The 19,748-nt window shown below is 38.9% G+C and overlaps 1 protein-coding gene across 4 annotated transcripts in view; it reads left to right on the forward strand.

The window, feature by feature from the left end:
- DENND2C (DENN domain containing 2C) overlaps positions 1-19,748 on the forward strand; it is a 96,781-nt gene that overhangs the window by 46,968 nt on the left and 30,065 nt on the right. For 2 of the 4 annotated variants that reach the window (XM_085023574.1, XM_085023575.1), the window contains exons 2-7: positions 6,831-7,840; positions 8,433-8,569; positions 8,986-9,098; positions 9,622-9,792; positions 14,058-14,154; positions 19,492-19,629. In XM_085023574.1, coding sequence (XP_084879700.1) covers positions 7,020-7,840; positions 8,433-8,569; positions 8,986-9,098; positions 9,622-9,792; positions 14,058-14,154; positions 19,492-19,629 — 1,477 coding nt within the window. In that variant the 5' untranslated portion in view covers positions 6,831-7,019. The remainder of the gene's footprint in view (positions 1-6,830; positions 7,841-8,432; positions 8,570-8,985; positions 9,099-9,621; positions 9,793-14,057; positions 14,155-19,491; positions 19,630-19,748) is intronic. The other 2 variants (XM_085023576.1, XM_085023578.1) reach the window with 1 other exon arrangement.

A 19,748-nucleotide genomic window follows, 5' to 3' on the forward strand; every position in this document is an offset into this window, starting at 1 on the left:
ATTGCACAATATACAAATGAATGGTAGAACTCATGCTAACAATTTAAATGTTTAATTTTTTTTTCCCTTTTTTGGCCACACTTGTGGCTTGTGGAAGTTCCAGAGCTGTGGATTGAACCTGCACCACAGCAGTGACCCAAGCTGCTACAATGACAATGCCAGATCCCTAACCTGCTGAGCCACAAAAGAACTAAAATTTTAATTTATTTACATAAAACATTAAATAGTAAATTTAGAACACCGTGACAGGTTGAAAGGGAGACTGCAGAAAAAAAGGGAAAAGCTTCTTATATTCCTTTAAAGCACTTTGAAAAAGGGACCCTACATTTTGAATTTGCCCTAGGACCTAGAAGTTATGTTACTGGCCCTGGGTGCAGGTCTTCTGTGTCAATACGCAACAGTTTTGTTTAACTGAAAATGTCTTTATTTCATTTTCATCTTAAGGATATGTCTAGAATCTTAACAGTTTTTCTCTCTAAGGACTTTAAATATTTTCCCTTGTTGACTTTCTTACCTGTTGCCCCTATATGTAATATATATATATTTCCTTTGGCTCTTAAGAATTTTCTCTTTATCAGGAGTTCCTGTCATGGCTCAGAGGTAACAAACCCAACTAGTATCCAAGATGTGGGTTCAATCCCTGACCCCGCTTAGTGGGTTAAAGATCCGGTGTTGTCGTGAGCTGTGGTGTATGTAGGTCGCAGATGTGGCTCAGATGCGGGGTTCCTGTGTTTAGAATTTACTGTGGCTGTGGCATGAGCCAGCAGCTGCAGTTCCAAATTGACCCATAGCCTGGGAACTTCCATATGCCTCATGGTTCCTAGTGGGATTCTTTTCCGCTGTGCCTTGACGGGAACTCCCTACAGTCAGATTTTTATCCCAGTGCACAATGGCACCAACTTCCCAGTGAGACTTTTTGTTTTAGCCTTTTCTTTTCTCTGTGCCTCAGTTTTTTAGTTTTTGACAGTGTCTCTTGCACCTTTTTCAACTTCATTGATCATTTCTTCTGTAGTATCTAAAATCTGCTATTCAAACAATCCAGTGAAGTTTTCATTTCAGATGGGGTATTTTTAAGCACTCTAAGTTCCATTTGTTTTCCTTTTTACATCTTCCATTTATCTACTTGCTATTTTCATGTCTTCCTTTAACTTTGCAAATATATTTGAAATATCTGATGAATTCCTTCTCTAGCATGTCTGTCATTTTTGATTCTCTTTCTACTGACTGATATTTCTCCTAATTATGGGTCTCTTTTTTAGGCTTCTTTGCATGATTAGTAATTTTGATTAGATGCTAGGTATTGTAAATGTTAGGTTTATGGCATGTCTTGATTTTGATGTGCTTATGTAAAAATTACTGACTTTTGTTTCTATGGGCACTTAAATTACTTATGAATCAACTCAATCCTTCTGAGGCTTTTTAAAAGCTTTTTCATGGTGACTCTAATGTAGCCTTCACTCTAGGGCCACCCACGACCCAGTTAGTTTCATCTAACTGGCAAGCCATGACCTGCTGTCATGACAAGGCCTCTCTTCTGTAGATCATTGGAAGTTGAATGTTTCCCAGATCTTTGTGAGCTCCGCGTATTAGTCAACTTATAGGATCCCCATAGTTGTTCTTTCCCAGTAATTTGATGTTTGGCCTTGTGCAATGTTACTCTCTGCATACCAGCTTAGTATTCAGCCCAAGACTCAAGTAGATCTTATGCAGCTTTCTGGAGTTGTTCCTCTGTGTTGTTCCCTTCTTTCTATCTTTTTTCTTTTTTCTTTTTTTTTTTTTTTTTTTGCCATTTCTTGGGTCGCTCCTGCGGCATATGGAGGTTCCCAGGCTAGGGGTTGAATCGGAGCTGTAGCCACCCACCTACGCCAGAGCCACAGCAACGCAGGATCCGAGCCGCGTCTGCAACCTACACCACAGCTCATGGCAACGCCGAATCCTTAACCCACTGAGCAAGGCCAGGGACCAAACCCGCAACCTCATGGTTCCTAGTCGGAGTCGTTAACCACTGTGCCACGACGGGAACTCCCCGCTTCTTTCTGATATTCCACCCTGAAAATTTCATTTACCTCTGTCCTTCCACACCCAACCTCTTTGTCTTTGACTTGGCGTAGTTACTATGTTCTAAGCTATTTTGTGAAAAGAGCCTCCAGGGCCATCTTGGTGCCCACCTCATTTGTTTTTCGTCTTTCAGGGATCACAATCTTTTGTTGTTATCCAAAATACCAAGGTATTTTATGTACAAGTCCAGCTTTATAGTCATTTATGTTGGGAAGGCCAGTCTAGTCCAGTTATTCTGTCATGCCAGGAGTGGGAGTCTTCTTGGTCCCTTTCATCAGTTTTCTTTCTAATTGAGGTAAAAATGAAAAAGTAACCATTTAAAAGTGTACCATTTTTGGAGTTCCTGTCGTGGCTCGATGGAAATGAATCTGACTAGGAACCATGAGGTTGTGGGTTCAATCTCTGGCCTTGCTCAGAGGGTTTAAGGATCCACATTGTTGTAAGCTCTGGTGTAAGTTGCAGATGCGGCTTGGATCCTGTGTTGCTGTGGCTGTGGTGTAGGCCAGCGGCTACAGCTCCAATTGGCCCCCTAGCCTGGGAACCTCCATGTGCCACAGATGTGGCCCTGAAAAGCAAAAAAAAAAAAAGTACACCCTCTTACTGGGTTTTTTTGTTTGTTTGTTTGTTTTGTTTTGTCTTTTTGCTGTTTCTAGGGCCACTCTCGCGGCATATGGAGGTTCCCAGGCTAGGGGTGGAATCGGAGCTGTAGCTGTTGGCCTGCACCAGAGCCACAGCAACACAGGATCCAAGCCACATCTGCGACCTACACCACAGCTCACGGCAACGCCGGGTCCTTAACCCACTGAGCAAGGCCAGGGATCAAACCCGCAACCTCATGGTTCCTAGTCGGAGTCGTTAACCTCTGCGCCACAATGGAAACTCCCTCTTACTGGTTTTTAAGTCAACTTTTAGAATGTTCCAAATTCTTCCTATTTTGCCAGATTATATTTAATCAAATAAAATATTTTAAAGGGTTTGGAACAAGAAACTTTCCCTACGTAGACGTCAGTTAGTAAAATAGAGCATTAATATTCTCTTTCTTAAAGAGAATTTCATTTACCTGAATGGGTTTAGGTTGAATTCTTTTAATGTACTAAGAACACAGAATCCTATATATGATAGGTTGTGCTATACTATAAATAACATCTTAAGCTGATAAACTACAGTTGATATATTTCTTGGATGAAAGTAAATAGTCAGAAAAGCAATAGGGAGTTCCCGTCGTGGCGCAGTGGTTAACGAATCCGACTAGGAACCATGAGGTTGCGGGTTCGGTCCCTGCCCTTGCTCAGTGGGTTAATGATCTGGCGTTGCCGTGAGCTGTGGTGTAGTTTGCAGACGCGGCTCGGATCCTGCATTGCTGTGGCTCTGGCGTAGGCCGGTGGCTACAGCTCCGATTCAACCCCTAGCCTGGGAACCTCCATATGCCTCGGGAGCGGCCCAAAGAAATAGCAAAAAGACAAAAAAAAAAAAAAAAAAGAAAAGCAATAGAAAATAAAAACAAAGGGACATGATTACAAATCACCTCTCTGGCAACAAATAATAGGACACAAATTTGATTAGTACCCTTTACTCCAGGTATTCTGTTTTATACACACACACACACACACACACACACACACACACACACACACAAATTTCTTTTTTGGCCATGCCCACGGCATGTGGAGGTTCCCAGGCCAGGATCAAACCCATGCTGGAGCTGTAACCAGAGCCATGGCAGTGAAAGCACTGGATCCTTAACCAGCTGGGCCATGAGGGAACTTCTTATTATACTTTTAAAATCATACTTAATCTTCACATTTATACTTCTTTTGCTCGCTCCTGAGGAACTGAGTTGCTCTTTCTTATGTCGAAGTTGCCATTGTGGTTATCATGAGCTCTAGCTTCTCTTTGTGGGAATCCTGCCTGCTATATAGTCTTGAACAGTTGGAAAAGCCTTTAACTCATTTTGTGTGTTAAGAAACAACATGTTAGAAGTTGTTGAAGCCGTTATAGTTTCTCAACCTATGATTCTTTTAGAACTGTTGAAGCAAGCTTGAGATGGTAATCTCTAAGGACAAATATGTGAATAAGTTGGCTTTAGGGAGTTTTCAAAAGATGAAGCTTAGAGACATCCAAAACTTAAACACTGGGCCAGGACTTAGGGATTAGAATGTCTACTGACAGTAGAGGTCAAGGCAAGAAATTTGAGAGGTGGTGGGAGGGGTGTATAAAGAATCTTGCAAGTTAGAAAAGCCATGGGAAAGAAGGTGCTGGGTATCAAAGTGGCTCAGAATTTAATTAGGAAAAGAAAGTCCAGTGTGAGATGCCTTTAAGAAAAAAAAACTAGGAGTTCCCCTCGTTGCGCAGTGGAAATTAATCCAACTGGAAACCATGAGGTTGCAGGTTCGATCCCTGGCCTCGCTCAGTGAGTGGGTCAAGGATCCGGCATTGCCGTGAGCTGTGCTGTAGGTCACAGACGAGGCTGGCATCTGGCATTGCTGTGGCTGTGGTGTAGATCCGATTAGACCCCTAGCCTGGGACCCTCCATATGCCACGGGTGCCCTAAAAAGACAAAAAAAAAAAAAAAAGAAAGAAAAGAAAACAACTGAGACAACTCTTGGTTTGGTGAGCGAATCTTATTTTTTGGATGGGGCAAAATTACAGCTCCTATGTAAGAATAGGCAAGCCACTTTATAAAGCTTTTAAGTTAATTTGGCCAAAATTGGAGCTGTGCAATCAGGTATAAAGACAAACTCTCTATAATATCAATACAGGCATTGATCTAATTAGAATGCTGTAAAACTTTTGGTTTTGAAATAATTTGTCATTTTTTAAAAAACTCCAGTGTATTAACACATACAAGTCAAAGAAAGTGGCGTTTTCTCTTTGTAATACCTGCCTAGCTTAGGAGTGTCATGACGCTATGTTGCTCTGTTGCCACTGAAACACCATTAATACACATCATTTATATTTGTAAGTGAATTCTGTACTTTGAGCCATTTGTTGCCAGTACTTTTCAAGTTAAACTTTTTTTTTTTTCGGCCCAAGCAGTTGTCTTTTTCTTTGTTTGACCCATTCATACTTAAAACACATTAACAAGGGAAGAGTAATGAAAGAGTTAACAAAGACTGCCAAAAGCCTTGACTAGGCTCTCAGGAGAGAGAAAAATACTCCCATCTCATCTATAGTGAGGAAAACCTGAGTTTCAGGGACACCCTAAAATCTTTAGGAATCCTCCGTAAACATCAGAAACAAGAAAAGGATTTTCAAAGTTTTAATAATGACCAGTAGCTGAGTAGATGTTCAAATTCTATGCATTAGTCTTTTATCATGAGTTCTATAATGATAGCTTTTACATTTTGCATGCTGTTTTGTGTTGTTTTTCTACCCAAATGAGTTTAATTTCTTGAGGTTTTTGGAATGATTTTCTTTGCCTCAGACCCTCATCAAAGTTTGTTTCCTAGCAAAGCTGGTTTTACGTACAACTTGCAGAAATGGTTTAATTGGAAGTTGATGGGAGTCCTGATTAGCAGTTGCTCTGCCTGGACTCAATTTGTGTGTATGTTGTGTGTGTATCAGTTTTGTCAGCTGTACTGACAGAGCTGGCCCAAGACATTTTCCTGCCTGTTAATCAAGGCCACACAGACAAAGCTTAAGGAAGGATGACCCCTGCCTCAGGAAGTATTGAATCAGTTGCTAATTATAACCAGTAGACAGTAGAACTTGAGATCAGGTCTTTACTCAGTTCATAGGAAAAGTTCTCTGGCAAATATTGCATTTGAGGAAACAGTTTTATGGGCCTACATGAGTGAAGCCTCTATGTGAAAGGAAGGAATGTGACAGGGACTGTAAGTATTTTTGCTGATTTGGGTCAAGGGTGTGGTGGCAGAGATATGGGGAGTTCAGAGTCAGTGACAAACTCGGTTATTACTTTTCAGAGCAACAGATAGGTAATGGCCCTGTGGTTGGTCTTTAGCCCTGTGTGTGTGGAACTCTGCTGCCAGTAGTGAAGCTGACATGAGGGTATGTGATGAGCCAATATTACCTCTCAACATAGAACTGGAGAAGGAAATCAGCTTATTGGTGTGTTTCCAGACTAACTGGCTCTTCCTCTGGATGGATACATAAACTTTTTGGTTATTTGAGATGTAATTCTGTATACTTTTTATAATACATTGTTGGTCTTTATTTCATTAAGAGAAGGCTTCATAGGAGTTCCTGTTGTGGCTCAGTGGTTAACGAACCTGACTGGTGTTCATGAGGATGCAGGTTTGATCCCTGGCCTCACTCAGTGGGTTAAGGATCTGGTGCTGCCATGAGCTGTGGTGTAGGTCACAGACGAATCTTGGATCTGGCATTGCTGTGGCTGTGGTGTAGGCCAGCGACTATAGCTCTGATTCAACCCCTAGCCTGGGAACCTCCATATGCCACAGGTGTGGCCCTAAAAAGACCCCCCCCCAAAAAGAATTGATTTATTACAAAATAATATTGTCTACTACTGTGTGTAATCTCTTGTAAAACCTCATTCTACCTAACTTTAGGAAGTTAAATACGCAGAACATTAAAGCAGACAATTTAAGAAATACCCTAAGTAACATTTTCTCTGTAGTGTTAAATCACTATCTTGGGAATGCCGTTATGAATCTGAATAACTTAATGGCTGACAGGTACATTTTTACATATGTAGTATAAATGAATTATTTAGGGATAGGTGGGCAGTGATTTACTGGAGTTTAAATTAGAAAATTACAAAACTCTGTTAACATATTCTTGTCTCATTTTAATAGGATTACTCAAGATAAAGTTATAGCTATTTTCAACAAGGATCAATGATCAGGATTTTTCTTTTTAAAGAGAGGTTTCCAAGTTAAAGATGAAAGGAAAATACTGGAATTGTTTGGATTCTAACTGATGGGATAAAGAATACAGTATTTCAGTTACTTGGAATGGAACCTTAGTGAAATTCATCGCTTGTCATGCACCCAACTGGGAACATGGATGTTGGTTTTTCTCGTTCTGCTGTTCAGACACTGTCAAGAAGCCACTGCAAAAACATTAAACAAAAAATTTCTCAGTGGGAAGGAAGAACTAATGGTATATCTAGTCCAGATAAATGGCATCCAAAGGACTTTGGAGTGAAATATAATAACTATAATCAAGAGATTCTTCTTAAGACAAATCCTGTTACTGAAGAAAAGAGCAGAAAGTCAGATGGAACCGGCTCTCACAATGTTGATCCAGGCCTTGAAGATGCCAAAAGCCGCAATCGAAGTGAGGATGAAAGCGAGAAACATGAATATGATGATAGACGCTTCTGTAAAAGTGAATCAGAATCCAAATGGGTATGTTCCCGGGTCAAGCAAATTGAAAGTTGGAAAGAAGTTTTGGATCCAGAGACTTCATTACCTCCAGGAAATTTCTATACCTCACAAATATTATGGAAGAAAATAGAAGCACTTCCTCCAGATAAAGTCTTAAATTTGGCTTTAGAACGTTGTGACTCTTCAGAAAAAGAACTGGATTTCAGAGTTCTGGATAGTTCATATGGAATAACAAAGAGCTTGGAAAATATTTACTCTGAACCCGAGGGACAAGAATGTGGACCTTCTATTAATCCTTTGCCAAAACCTCGTAGGACATTCAGATATTTATCTGAATCTGGTGTTACACCATTTAAAGAAAGAAACTGTGACAGAAAATACTGTGAAAAGAATTCTTGTGCAGAGTCCTCTTTAACCGCTTCTCAGGAACCTGAACCAAAGAAATATGGTGGAAAAATCAAAGGGAGATCCAAAAGGTATGTTTTTACTTGATGGGTGTAATTTGCAAGTTCCTTACAGAACTATTGAGCTTTTTTTTCTTTTCAAACCCAATTTCCATTTCATATCTGAATTACACCTCTAATTTCATTATACAGTTGTTGATTAACCTGAGGGGAAAATATATACAAGAGAAATAGTAGGGGGAAAAAAAGAGAAATAGTAGGAGTATAGGTGATATCTAAGACAGTCTGCTGACATGAGAGCAGTAGAAAAACTTCCATTTTGTATCTTTTAAGATGTGTGGGAAAACAAGTACATTCTCCTTTGTCATGTAGGGCATGCTGCCCTTAGCTTCACTTTTCATTAGAGAGCGAATTTAATAAAGAAGAACATGAATGTGATTGGCTAAAAGCCTCCAAGTTTCTCATGGTGGGTGTAGGACACCAGCCTAATTTATTATTCTTAGGTATCTGATAAGATACCTTTGTAATTTTGTACGCAGGTCCTTTACTTATCAAGTTCTGTCTCTCATGCCAAATCAAAGAATCTAGAGTTTTAAAAGGTACAACGTTTAAAAATAATACAAAAAGAAAAAAAGGTACAACTTTAAAATATCTCCTTATTTAGGAAATCCTTTGAATTTGAGGACATTCAGCACTTTCGAAATCGGAACTCACGGAAGATTCATGAAGAACTTGGAAGAAACTCTGGCTCGGCACTTTATTACACACAGTCTGAGGACAATATCTATGAAGATATCATATGTAGGTGTCCATACAGTTTGTGATTAAATGAATATATAGTTGGTGGGGCCCTTCACTATAGTATGGTATTTTCTTTTACAATTAAGTATGTCTCATTCCAGGTTTTCCTTTTTAACATCAAAACCTTTGCTGTATAGATACTTTTATTCTCTAATGGATTTTACAGTGAGTTTAGCAGACTCCTTAGTTCAGAAGTAGATTTGTGTGGTATGGTATTTTGAGAATTTTTTTTAGGTTGGTTGAACACCTGAGTGGTGTCAAGTACCATTGATTTTTAAGACCTACACCCCTACAGCAACGTAGAGTAGAAAACTAAACATATTTAGTCAGGTTTTTCTTTCTTTTCCATTTATGTAGTCACTTTGTTTCCATTTAATTATGTTCCTCTAAACTTATTTTTTTCGTTATTTTTCAAGATCCCACCAAAGAAAATCCATATGAAGATATTCCGGTGCAGCCTCTGCCCATGTGGAGATCCCCTTCAGCGTGGAAGCTACCGCCCCCTAAAAGTACTTTCAGAGCACCCAAGGTATAACCAGAGAATTAATCTGAGACGACATTCGAGTTTTGTTTGTGATTCATTCAGAAAGGTTAAAATAGTTGAAGGCCAAAACTAAGAGGCACGGAAATGTGGGTTTTATTCTTCTTTGTTTTGTTTTTGGGGGGCAGCACAAAAACTTTTCTTTGGTTTTGGGAGGGGTTTCTTTAGAGAGGCCGTGAACTCTTCAGTTCACTGCAGTTCCTGCAGCTCTGTACCAGTCTCAGGTCAACCTGTGGGCTCAGTTACCTGCCTGGTCCCTGAAAGCGCTCACCACCCCCGAAAGCAAAAAGGCTGCCTTGAGTTAATGAGGACTCTGAGCCATTGTTTTCTGGAAATTTGATTATGTTGTTGTAAAAGAAACTTGAGACGCTTCTTTTCAATTGGCGAAAAAGAAATTGCACTTGAGATGATTTTAAAGGCAAGATAAATATTTTCTGGGGATAGCTCTGACTTTGAGAACATAGGCATTAACGAGACGGTCTTACGCTTACCAGTGTGTCTTCTGCTTTAGCTTCCTCCCAAACCTCAGTTCCTTCACCGAAAGACTATGGAGCTGAAGAACTCACAAGCTTATATATGGTCGAAGCTCTCAAAGGAAACCACTTTGCCTGTCACTTTAACTGAATGGAAGCTTTTCCGAGCTGGAGAAGTCGCAAACAGGAAAAGGAAGAATCTTCCGAGGGTAAAGATGCCAGTACTTTCTTTCTTTGACTCTTCAGCATTTCCATAGATGAGAAGAAATAAGCTTTCAACTGAAATGAATAATAGGTTAGAACTAACCTACTGGAATTAGAAGATTTGGAAGGCTGCCTTAAGCTTTAAGTTTTTGCTCATGCAAGAAAAATGCATGAATGGCTTTTGCCAAGATTTGTGTGTGTGTGTGTGTGTGTGTGCGCGCGCGCGCATATTTGGAAAATTGATTTTGAGTGGAGGACTTTACTTCGGTTATACCTTAATTCTCATTAAAACAGCTGCATATTTGAAGGAAGCACTAGAATTCCATATAAAAGGACCTCTATTAAGATGGCTACAGCGTTGTCTCACTCATTTGTATAATAGCTGAAGTTAATTCAGTTTTGAACCTGAGTTTATAGATTTTCAGCCATAACAACATATATGCCAAGAATTTCCATTCGGAGAAAGGAAAAAATAAATTCTACTACTAATTGAGAATAGAAATTTTTACCAATTAAACTAAATAAATGACTCTGTCTCAAACGAGAAAAAGCAGTAGATAAATCCTCCCAACTAGAGCCATGGAACCAAAATGAAGAAATTGGGACTATTTCTAATGTATGTTTTTTCGGGAGAGACATTTAAGAATATCACATGAGAATATTTTAAAGTCCTTTATGTTACTTTATTTTAAAGTCCTTTATGTTCTATAATTCAGGATGTTTTCAGGATTATTATGCAGAAATAAAGATACAACATTATTTAAATCACATTCCTTTCCTTAATCACATCCGAATTAACTATATATTCATTTAGCACATGAATTTTGTACCAGATTTTAATACTAAACAGAAGTCATAACTGTTTCTTGGTTTAGTTATTGCTGATTGGTTCCTTGCAAAATACTTAGTTCCACAATTACTTTAATTCTTCTGATCCATTTCCTGCCCCTCACTCTTTAATGTGTGAAGTTTTAAAGACACACGGTTTTTTAAAAGCACTAAACTGATCTCTGAGTAGAAAAAAAATCTTTAGGTGTTTATTCGCCTGTGTATGGTGAGGAATACTTAAAAATCAGAGGTTTAAAAACTGACAAGATATATGTTTGTGTGTGTGTGTGTGTGTGTGTGTGTGTGCGCGCGTGTGTATAAAACTGAATCACTTTCTCGTACACCAGACAATTAAAAAGAAAGAAAGAAAGACTTGCCAGGCATTCTGCAGTAGTTCTCTCCTCTGATAAATCATGCTGGCACAAGAAAGCAGCCTCCTCCGTGTCCCTGGAGCAACAGATCATGTGTTCACAGGGCCTGGAACACAGACACATAAGGGATTGCATTTAAGATGTGGTTCTTGGAATGGCATCAACAAATATTTAGAAATTATGGATTGCAGAGCTTAATGAGACCCAAGGAGATTTGCAGTGCTTTTGATTTCATGCCTTAGGAGTTTATGTACTGTGGCTCCCTTGAGAACTCAAAGTTTGTTCTCCTTCTGATTTTAAGTGAGATGATCCAACTTTTCCTGCTCCAATATTCTCCCAGAGGTTTTTTGGCGAAGTAGGGAAGAGAAAAATGGTGATGGATTCCTGATTTTCAGGCAGGAACTGACTGTTAGCATTTCTACCCTTGACCTTCTTTGGATGACATCCTTTTAGGATGTTCCATTTGCAGTACAAATTTTGGTTTTGGAGCATCTTCAGCAACAGCATTCCGTGAGGAAAGCCATTTTCATTTATTTCCTCTTTGATGACTAGAGCTGTCCCTGGAAGGGAAACTGGTTTCATAGCTTGAAAATAACTGATATAGTCCATATGCCTCTTCCCCACCCTTCCTTTCTTTCTCTCATGTGGAAGTCTGTGAGGGACTGTTTGCTAGAGTTGATTTCCTAGTGTTTTATATTGTTTGTGTCAAGTGTGTACAGCAGTATGGGTTCCACCATTCCTTAGACGAGTATCCTACACTATTTCCTGAAAGTAGAAGGTAATTGTAGGCTCCTCTTCCTAGCTCGTAATCAAAATTCAATTACTTTAGCTCATACTTCTAGAATACATAGTTCCCTTTCCTTTTTAACATTTGAGTATACTTTTCAAATGCACATTAATAATTATACAATTTTTGGTCATTATGTACCCAAAATATGTGTTTACTTTCCTATGTCTTTCCTGTAGGCCTGAACAATACCTTTTTATATTGGGTTCTTTTATTTTTTTATAGTGCTAGTATTTAAGAATATTGGTAACTTTTCATTTGAATTACAGCCATAAAAATCTTTAAAAGAATAAACTCATCCAAAAATGTGGGAATAATCTGCATATTGGAAGCACATGTTTCTCTCCTGTTATTTTCTTTGCACTGGACTGATTCACTGCCTATGGATTGCCAGGACTGCTAGAGAAAGAAGGACAAAGGAAAAAACAAGAGTATTTTTCTCAAGCAACTTTGTTGGTTTTCATATTATATAATGTTGCTAACAGTTGTAATTCTGGGCATTCAGTCGGTTAAATCAAAATTAACAGTTAAAGGAGTTTCTGTTGTGGCACAGCCAAAAGGAACCCAACTAGCATCCATGAGGACACAGGTTCGATCCCTTGTCTCACTCAGTGGGTCAAGGAGCTGGCGTTGCCGTGAGCTGTGGTGTAGGTCACAGACTTGGCTTGGATTCCATGTGGCTATGGCTGTGGTGTAGGCCAGCAGCTGTAGCTATGATTTGACCTCTAGCCTGGGAACTTCCATATGCTATGGGTGCAGCCCTAAAAAGAAAAGAAAAAAAATCAACAGTCAAGAAAAAGTTTCGAAGTTTAAGAAAAATATACCTGGAAAAACTAATCAATTTCTCCTTTAAAAAGTGGCTGTTTCGGAGTTTCCGTTGTGGCGCAGTGGTTAACGACTCCGACTAGGAACCATGAGGTTGCGGTTCAATCCCTGGCCTTGCTCAGTGGGTTAAGGATCCGGCGTTGCCATGAGCTGTGGTGTAGGTTGCAGACGAGGCTCAGATCTGGCATTGCTGTGGCTGTGGTGTAGGCCGGCGGCTACAGCTCTGATTAGACCCGTAGCCTGGGAATCTCCATATGCTGCGGGAGAGGCCCAAGAAACGGCAAAAAGACAAAAAAAAAAAAAAAGTGGCTGTTTGGAGTTCCCGTTGTGGCTCAGTGGTTAGCGAACCCAGCTAGCATCCATGAGGATGTGGGTTTGATCCCTTGTCTTGCTCAGTGGGTCAAGGACCGGGCATTGCTGTGAGCTATGGTATAGGTCACAGACTCAGCTTGGACCCCATGTTTCTGTGGCTGTGGCGTAGACCAGCAGCTGCAGCTCCGATTGGACCCCTAGTCTGGGAAACTCCAATGCCTCAGGTGCAAACCTAAAAAGACCAAAAAAAAAAAGTGGTTATTGTTGGGGGGTGCTCCCTGATGTTTCACAGTGCGTTAGGAATCCTACTGAAGTGGCTCAGGTCACTGCAGAGGCTTGGGTTCAATCCCTAGCCCAGCGCAGTGGGTTAAGGATCTGGCATTGCTGCTGCTGCACCATAGGTTGCAGCTGCAGCTCTGATTTAATCCCTAGCCCAGGAACTTCCACATGCCACTGGCACAGCCAAAAAAAAAAAAAATGGGGAGGTGGGGGGTGGCTATTGATTAACTTTCTACCTCTGTGTCTGTCAAAGAAAGAATTGTAATGACTAATGCATATTAAATGGAACATGGTTTTTGTGCTTGGGCATATTTCAGAGTCACCTATATTTATAACATGTCTAAAATAAATTGTAGTATCAGTGCTCCCAGGAGCAAAGAGAGTATTCCTTTTGACTAAAACTTTCTGAGCATGACTATCCTCTCTTTGCAAAAAAATTCCTAGGAGCAGAAATAAGTGAGCGTCACCCTGCCTTCCAAGTGAATAAATACTCCACTTCCTACTCTGGGCAAGCAAAAACCTGAGTCCATGAATAAGGCTTGTTCAACATATGGAATGCAGTAGCCAGATTTCCTGCCCGTGGTGGCATGGAATGCCCAGCAGTCTCTCTAATAGCCTGTGCTGGGTTTCTTTGGAAAAGAAATATCCTTTCCCCACTTCTCTTACCCATGTTAAGCAGACTTTGTATTAGAACAACATGTCATCTTACTGAAGATAATTCTAAATTCAAAATTGAAAAATGTAAGAGTTTTTATTTATAAAATGAATCTTTCTCTAAATGAGAATGACTGATAAGTTAATACTTGTTGGTAAGCTATAATACTTGTTGGTATTGGTTTTAACTTGTATTTTTCTGGTCTTTTTTCAGCTTGTATTGAAAATAGATGATATATTTGAATCTAAGAGAGGGAAGAAGAGGGTAAAGTTACACCCTTACACTGGAAAAGATGTACCTCCCTCAAAAGGTAAGAATTGTTCCAACTGACCATAGCTGGAACAATTATATAATGATTCTCATAGGGGAGAATCATTATATAATGTAACATTTGATGTGAATTATAATTTTTGGTTTACTTTCCTGTATGTCCCACTTAAACATAAAACTTACTTGCGCTAAGACACCATTTCCTACTCTTCCTCAAATCCCTTTTAGTCAGTTCTGTACCAAGTAATAACTATTGGATGAATAAATAAAACTAAAAAATAGTTATAAACCATGAGACTAATTTTCATAGGCAGATTGCATCCTTATTTTGTAGTCCTACTTTGATTTAAAGTCTTTTGTCAGTAATGGAAAAAATAAAAATCATTATTAAAAAAGTCTTTTGTCTGTATAGACTCTTTTAGTGGAGAAATGAAAATATTAAGTGTATATATATATATGTATATATGCTGAAGATGTGTGCCACTTAATCTATAGTCATCTAATAAGTTTAGTAGTTTTATCCTGCAAATGCCTAGATAAGACTTATATTGTTTTAAGAAACTTTCAACATCTGCAGTAAATTATTAGAATTTTCTTTAATACCTTGAAATTGGTTGTCTGGCAAAGAATATATAGAATTTAGCAGTTTTTGTCTATGAGATTCATGAGTGAGAAACAGCAGTCAAGTCATACCAGAGAAGAATATTTCTGATTTCTACAGATTTCCAAAGGCAGAAATTTCTGAATTTCCATTAAAAATCTATTCTACATTCTAATAGTTACTATGTGAAAATAATCTTTTCTGTGCAGTAATTCAAAACTCTTTCTTACTACTTTGTGATGATTAAAATCAACTTGTCACCATTTTAAATGTGAGTTTTCATATTTTCAAAAGCAATTATTGGAACGTTTCAGTCTTCTAAAATGTTCTGTTTATGGAACGAAGTAGTAGTTTCTTCGTTTTTTCTGGCCTATAACATAGGACCACACTAGGAGGTAGGGACTATCCTAATTTTACAAAGGAAGCTGAGCCAGAGGAGGAAGCATCCTTTTGAGTCAAGGAGCATGACAGCACGAAGTCTTACTCTTCTCTCTCACCAACAGTTACTCTCATTTTTCTTTTAAACCTTGATTTTTAGCAGTTTAACTATCCCCTCTCCATGTGTTTTCATATCTTCAGTAAAGTATGGTTAAATGCTTTCTATTTGTATAATTCAGGATGACATACAGTAGATGAAAACTGATGCTAGATATATTAGCTGGCTACTTTAAGATACATTAAATGATTAATTTTCTAAATACCTCCAGGTAGCAAATATTATTTTATCAGTAAGGAAACAAATAATAAATTACAAATTATGTGAAGTATCAAGACATTGGACCAGGACACATTCTTAGAAAACATTATCATTTTCTCAGATTAACAGCAGTCTGGGGAGTTCCCATCGTGGCACAGTGGTTAACGAACCCAACTAGTATCCATGAGGATGAGGGTTCGATCCCTGACCTTGCTCAATGGGTTAAGGATCCAGCATTGCTGTGAGCTGTGGTGTAGGTTGCAGTCGAGTCTCGGATCTGGCGTTGCTGTGGCTGTAGTGTAGGCCGGCAACTGTAGTTCTGATTCAACCCCTAGCCTGGGAACCTCCATATGCCACAGGTGCAGCCTTAAAAAAAGACAAAAGACAAAAAACAAACAAAAACCATAGTCTGTTGTTAACTATGTTCTCCAGATATGCTGCTTGAGGTAGATTATTACCAATTTTTTATTTTATTTGTATGCTTTATGCTTTATGGGTTGGGAACTTTAGTAAATTTGGCTCTAAGAAAAGTTTTTGAAGAGCCAAATCCTTTTTTTCCACTGTATCATTGAAAAGAAAAAAATTCAACAGTGTGGAATGACAACTTCTAACACATACTCACAAAAAAAGGAGTGGACCCCACCAACTTTTTTCCTTTTGCATGGCTCAAAGAAAATATGTGTTTATCCAGTTTCTTAAGACCAACCTCTTCAATGCATTGGAGAAATTTAATGGCTGAGGATCTTGTGGCTCCATAGTCACAGTTCTCCGATTTTGGTTTTCCTCCTTAAGCTTTCATCTGGGTATATAAACAATGCCTTGTAGAACCAGATAATTACATTTACTTGCTCTGCCAGTACATGCTAAGTTTTACTGACTCTGTTCCAGCCTAAGCATTTCTTAACTTCAGTTATCAGGTATCACAAAATGATTTATTGCTCTTCTTCAAAATTATAATTTTGTGTATCAAAGTCACATGTAAAAAAGGGACAAGCTAGTACCTTTTTGATTCCTACAGATTCTCAGTAGATTTTCCTACTGGCTTATAAACCCCTTAACTTCCACTCAGTGTCTTGGAATGCAGATCATCAAAACCCACAGATGTGAGTATGTTAGAACTATTTAAATGATCTTTTGTAAGGTCTTTTCTGGGTAAATTACCTTTCCTCCCTTCTTTTCTTTTTTTCTTTCCAGACACTACATAGGCTCCTGAGAGGTACCTGGTGCTAAGGATACAAATAGGACTTAGGAGCTCACAGTGTTTGTCCTCTCATTTTGAACAATATTTTATAGCCCCAATTTTTGTCATTGTAGTTAGTTTGAAGTTGTAAAATGTATATAGTATGCAACATATAGTTACTTTTTCTGCAACATCTCTTGTGTTCCTTTCCTACATAAGAAGAGGTAGTATTTTTTTAATGTTCTTTTCTTCCTTATTACAAAATTAAAATGAACACAGCAAGAAACTACAATACTATAGAATAGATAAAATGGAAAGTCATAGTTTCCCAAACCTCCTCCTACTCCCAGAAGATTTTATGCACATGCAAATATTTTTTTCTCCCCAGATAGTTTTATACTATTCAGACTTTGTATGTCTTTTTTTTTTTTTTTTTTTTTTTTTTTTTGGCTGCCTGGTGGTATGTGGAGCTACTGGGCCAGGGACCAGATCTGAGCTGCTATTGTGACCTGTGCCGTGGCTGCAGCAATGATGGATCCTTTAACCCACTGTGTGGGGCTGGGGATCGAACCTGAGTCCTGGTATTGCAGAGACACCCTGTGCTACAGTGGAAACTCTGACTTTGTATGCCTGTTTTCTAAAAAAAAATATATATGTGTGTGTGTGTGTATATATATATATATATAATTAATATATTTTGGAGCTCTTTCAGTATCAACACATAGAGATCTACATAGCTGTACTGTATTTCTTTATATAGATATAAAATAATTTTATTTAGCTGGTAGACATTTTGGTTGTTTCTAACATTTTGTTTAACCTGTGGATATTTAAGTTTTAGATAGATAGATAAATAGATACAGATATAGGATTTTTTGCTCTCTTTTTTTTAGGGCTGTACCCATGGCGTATAGAGGTCCTAGGCTAGGGGTCTCATCGGAGCTGTAGCTTCTGGCACACGCCAGAGCCACAGCAATGCCAGATCCGAGCCGCCTCTGCAGTCTACAACACAGCTCACGACAACGCTGGATCCTTAATCCACTGCTCCAGGCCAGGGATCAAACCTGCAACCTCACGGTTCCTAGTTGGATTCGTTTCCACTGTGCCATGATGGGAACTTTGAATTTTTGCTCTTAAAGCAGTGATATAACCTGCATTTTTTGCTTATATTTTTGTATATTGACAAGTAGACATCTGTAGAATAAGTTCCTAGCAGTGGACTTAAAGAATCTATGCATTTAAAATTTTTGTAACTGCTTCCGGATTGTCCCACAAACTGACTGTAAAAGCTTATGTTTCTTTGAACAGCTTTTGAAAATTACTTTTTTCCTTTTAATCTTCATTAATAATGTTTTATTAAATCTTTTTTTTTGCCAGTATCTTCACTGAAAACTATATCTTATTGCTTTAATTTATATTTCTTTAATAATGCATTTGGATAATTATCATGTTCATCGATAGTTAGAAATCTTTTCTATAAATTTCCTATTTATTAATTTTTTTTGGGAGTTCCCGTCGTGGCGCAGTGGTTAACGAATCCGACTGGGAACCATGAGGTTGCGGGTTCGGTCCCTGCCCTTGCTCAGTGGGTTGACGATCCGGCGTTGCCGTGAGCTGTGGTGTAGGTTGCAGACGCGGCTCGGATCCCGCGTTGCTGTGGCTCTGGCGTAGGCTGGCAGCTACAGCTCCGATTAGACCCCTAGCCTGGGAAACTCCATATGCCGCGGGAGCGGCCCAAGAAATAGCAAAAAAAAAAAAAAAAAAAAAAAAAAATTTTTTTTGTTGTGCCTTTTTTTCTTATTCATTTGTAACAGCTATTTGAATATTTTTTTTCAGCTATTTGAATATTAAGAAACAGCCTGTGTCTGCAGTGTGTATTATAAATATTTTCACAATTGATTGTTTACCTTTTGCATTTACTAGTGATTTTTTATTAGATTAGAAAATTTTACATTTTTTTATAATCAGACTTATATATATTTTCATTTATGACTCCTGGTCCCTGTTTTTCTGTTCCTTTTTTTTCTTTTTACAGCTTCACCCACAGCATATGGAAGTTCCCAGGCCACGGGTCAAATCAGAGCTGCAGCTGTGGCCTACCCCACAGCTTGCAGCAACACTGGATCCTTAACTCACTGTGCGGGGCTAAAGGATTGAACCTGCATCTTCACAGAGACAGCATTGGGTCCTTAACCTGCTGAGCCACAGTGGGAACTCCCTGTTTTTCTTGATACATTAAACTTTTTTCCCTTTTCTTTACATTTTTAAATTTTGCTCTGACTTTTCAGATCTCATCAAGACATTTTTTCACTCACTTGTTCATGAAGTTTTGGTCCTTTTTGATAAACTTACAATGTGCCTAGTATTGTACAAACCATTCTCTTGTAAAAGCAAAGCCCCTTATCCTCAAGATACTTAAAAATCTGATTGTGGCAAATAAGGGCAGTTCAAAGCCATCTGAGTACTGTAAGAATTCAGAGTAAAGTTCGTTCAGTTTGGCCTTAAAAGTAGCTTAGAGGCATCCTAAAAGAGGCAGAATGTTGCTTTGTGAATTTAGTCAGTAATCTCTCTTAGCCTCACATATTTTCCTATTAATCCAAATTCATAGTTTGTTCCATGTTGACGTTTTTGTTTAGCCGGGTTGGTGTTCTACCTTTGATACCTTACTGGAGAATCTCAAGGCAAGGGTAAGAATGCAGAAATAGGATCCACTCTGACCTAGACTTGCTAAAACTGGTCTTAACTGCTTTTAATTTATAGAATTAGGCATGAGAGGGGAACTGAGGAGGGAAGTGGGTGTAGGAAGAGGAGGAAAAAGAGTGGTTTCTTCCCTGAGCCTTCATTCTTTTTTGTAAGTGGTTGGAGAGAGGCTCAGGGTCCTTTGTACTCCTTATTCCAGGTCCCCAGGGCTGCGGAGCTGTTAAATTGTTCTCGTCCCCATGTACTTCCTGCTGTTGTTGGCCAATACAAATGGAAACTCCTCTCTTTTCAGGTGAAACCAGTGGGTACGAAAGTGATGCCGAGTACCTGCCAAAGAGTGAGTGAGTCAGTGGGGCTGCTCCCTTTTTCATGACAATCCTGGCTATAGGCGGGGTGGTACCTACCTTTGTGATTAAGCATGTTTTTTTCTACACCAAGTTTCACTTTGTCGGTGAT

This window comes from Sus scrofa, chromosome 4, assembly GCF_054392235.1.
Source record: "Sus scrofa isolate SSC_HxYL_T2T_F1_AM1 chromosome 4, Sscrofa_HxYL_maternal_Yorkshire_Landrace_v2.0, whole genome shotgun sequence".
Lineage (NCBI taxonomy): Eukaryota > Metazoa > Chordata > Mammalia > Artiodactyla > Suidae > Sus > Sus scrofa.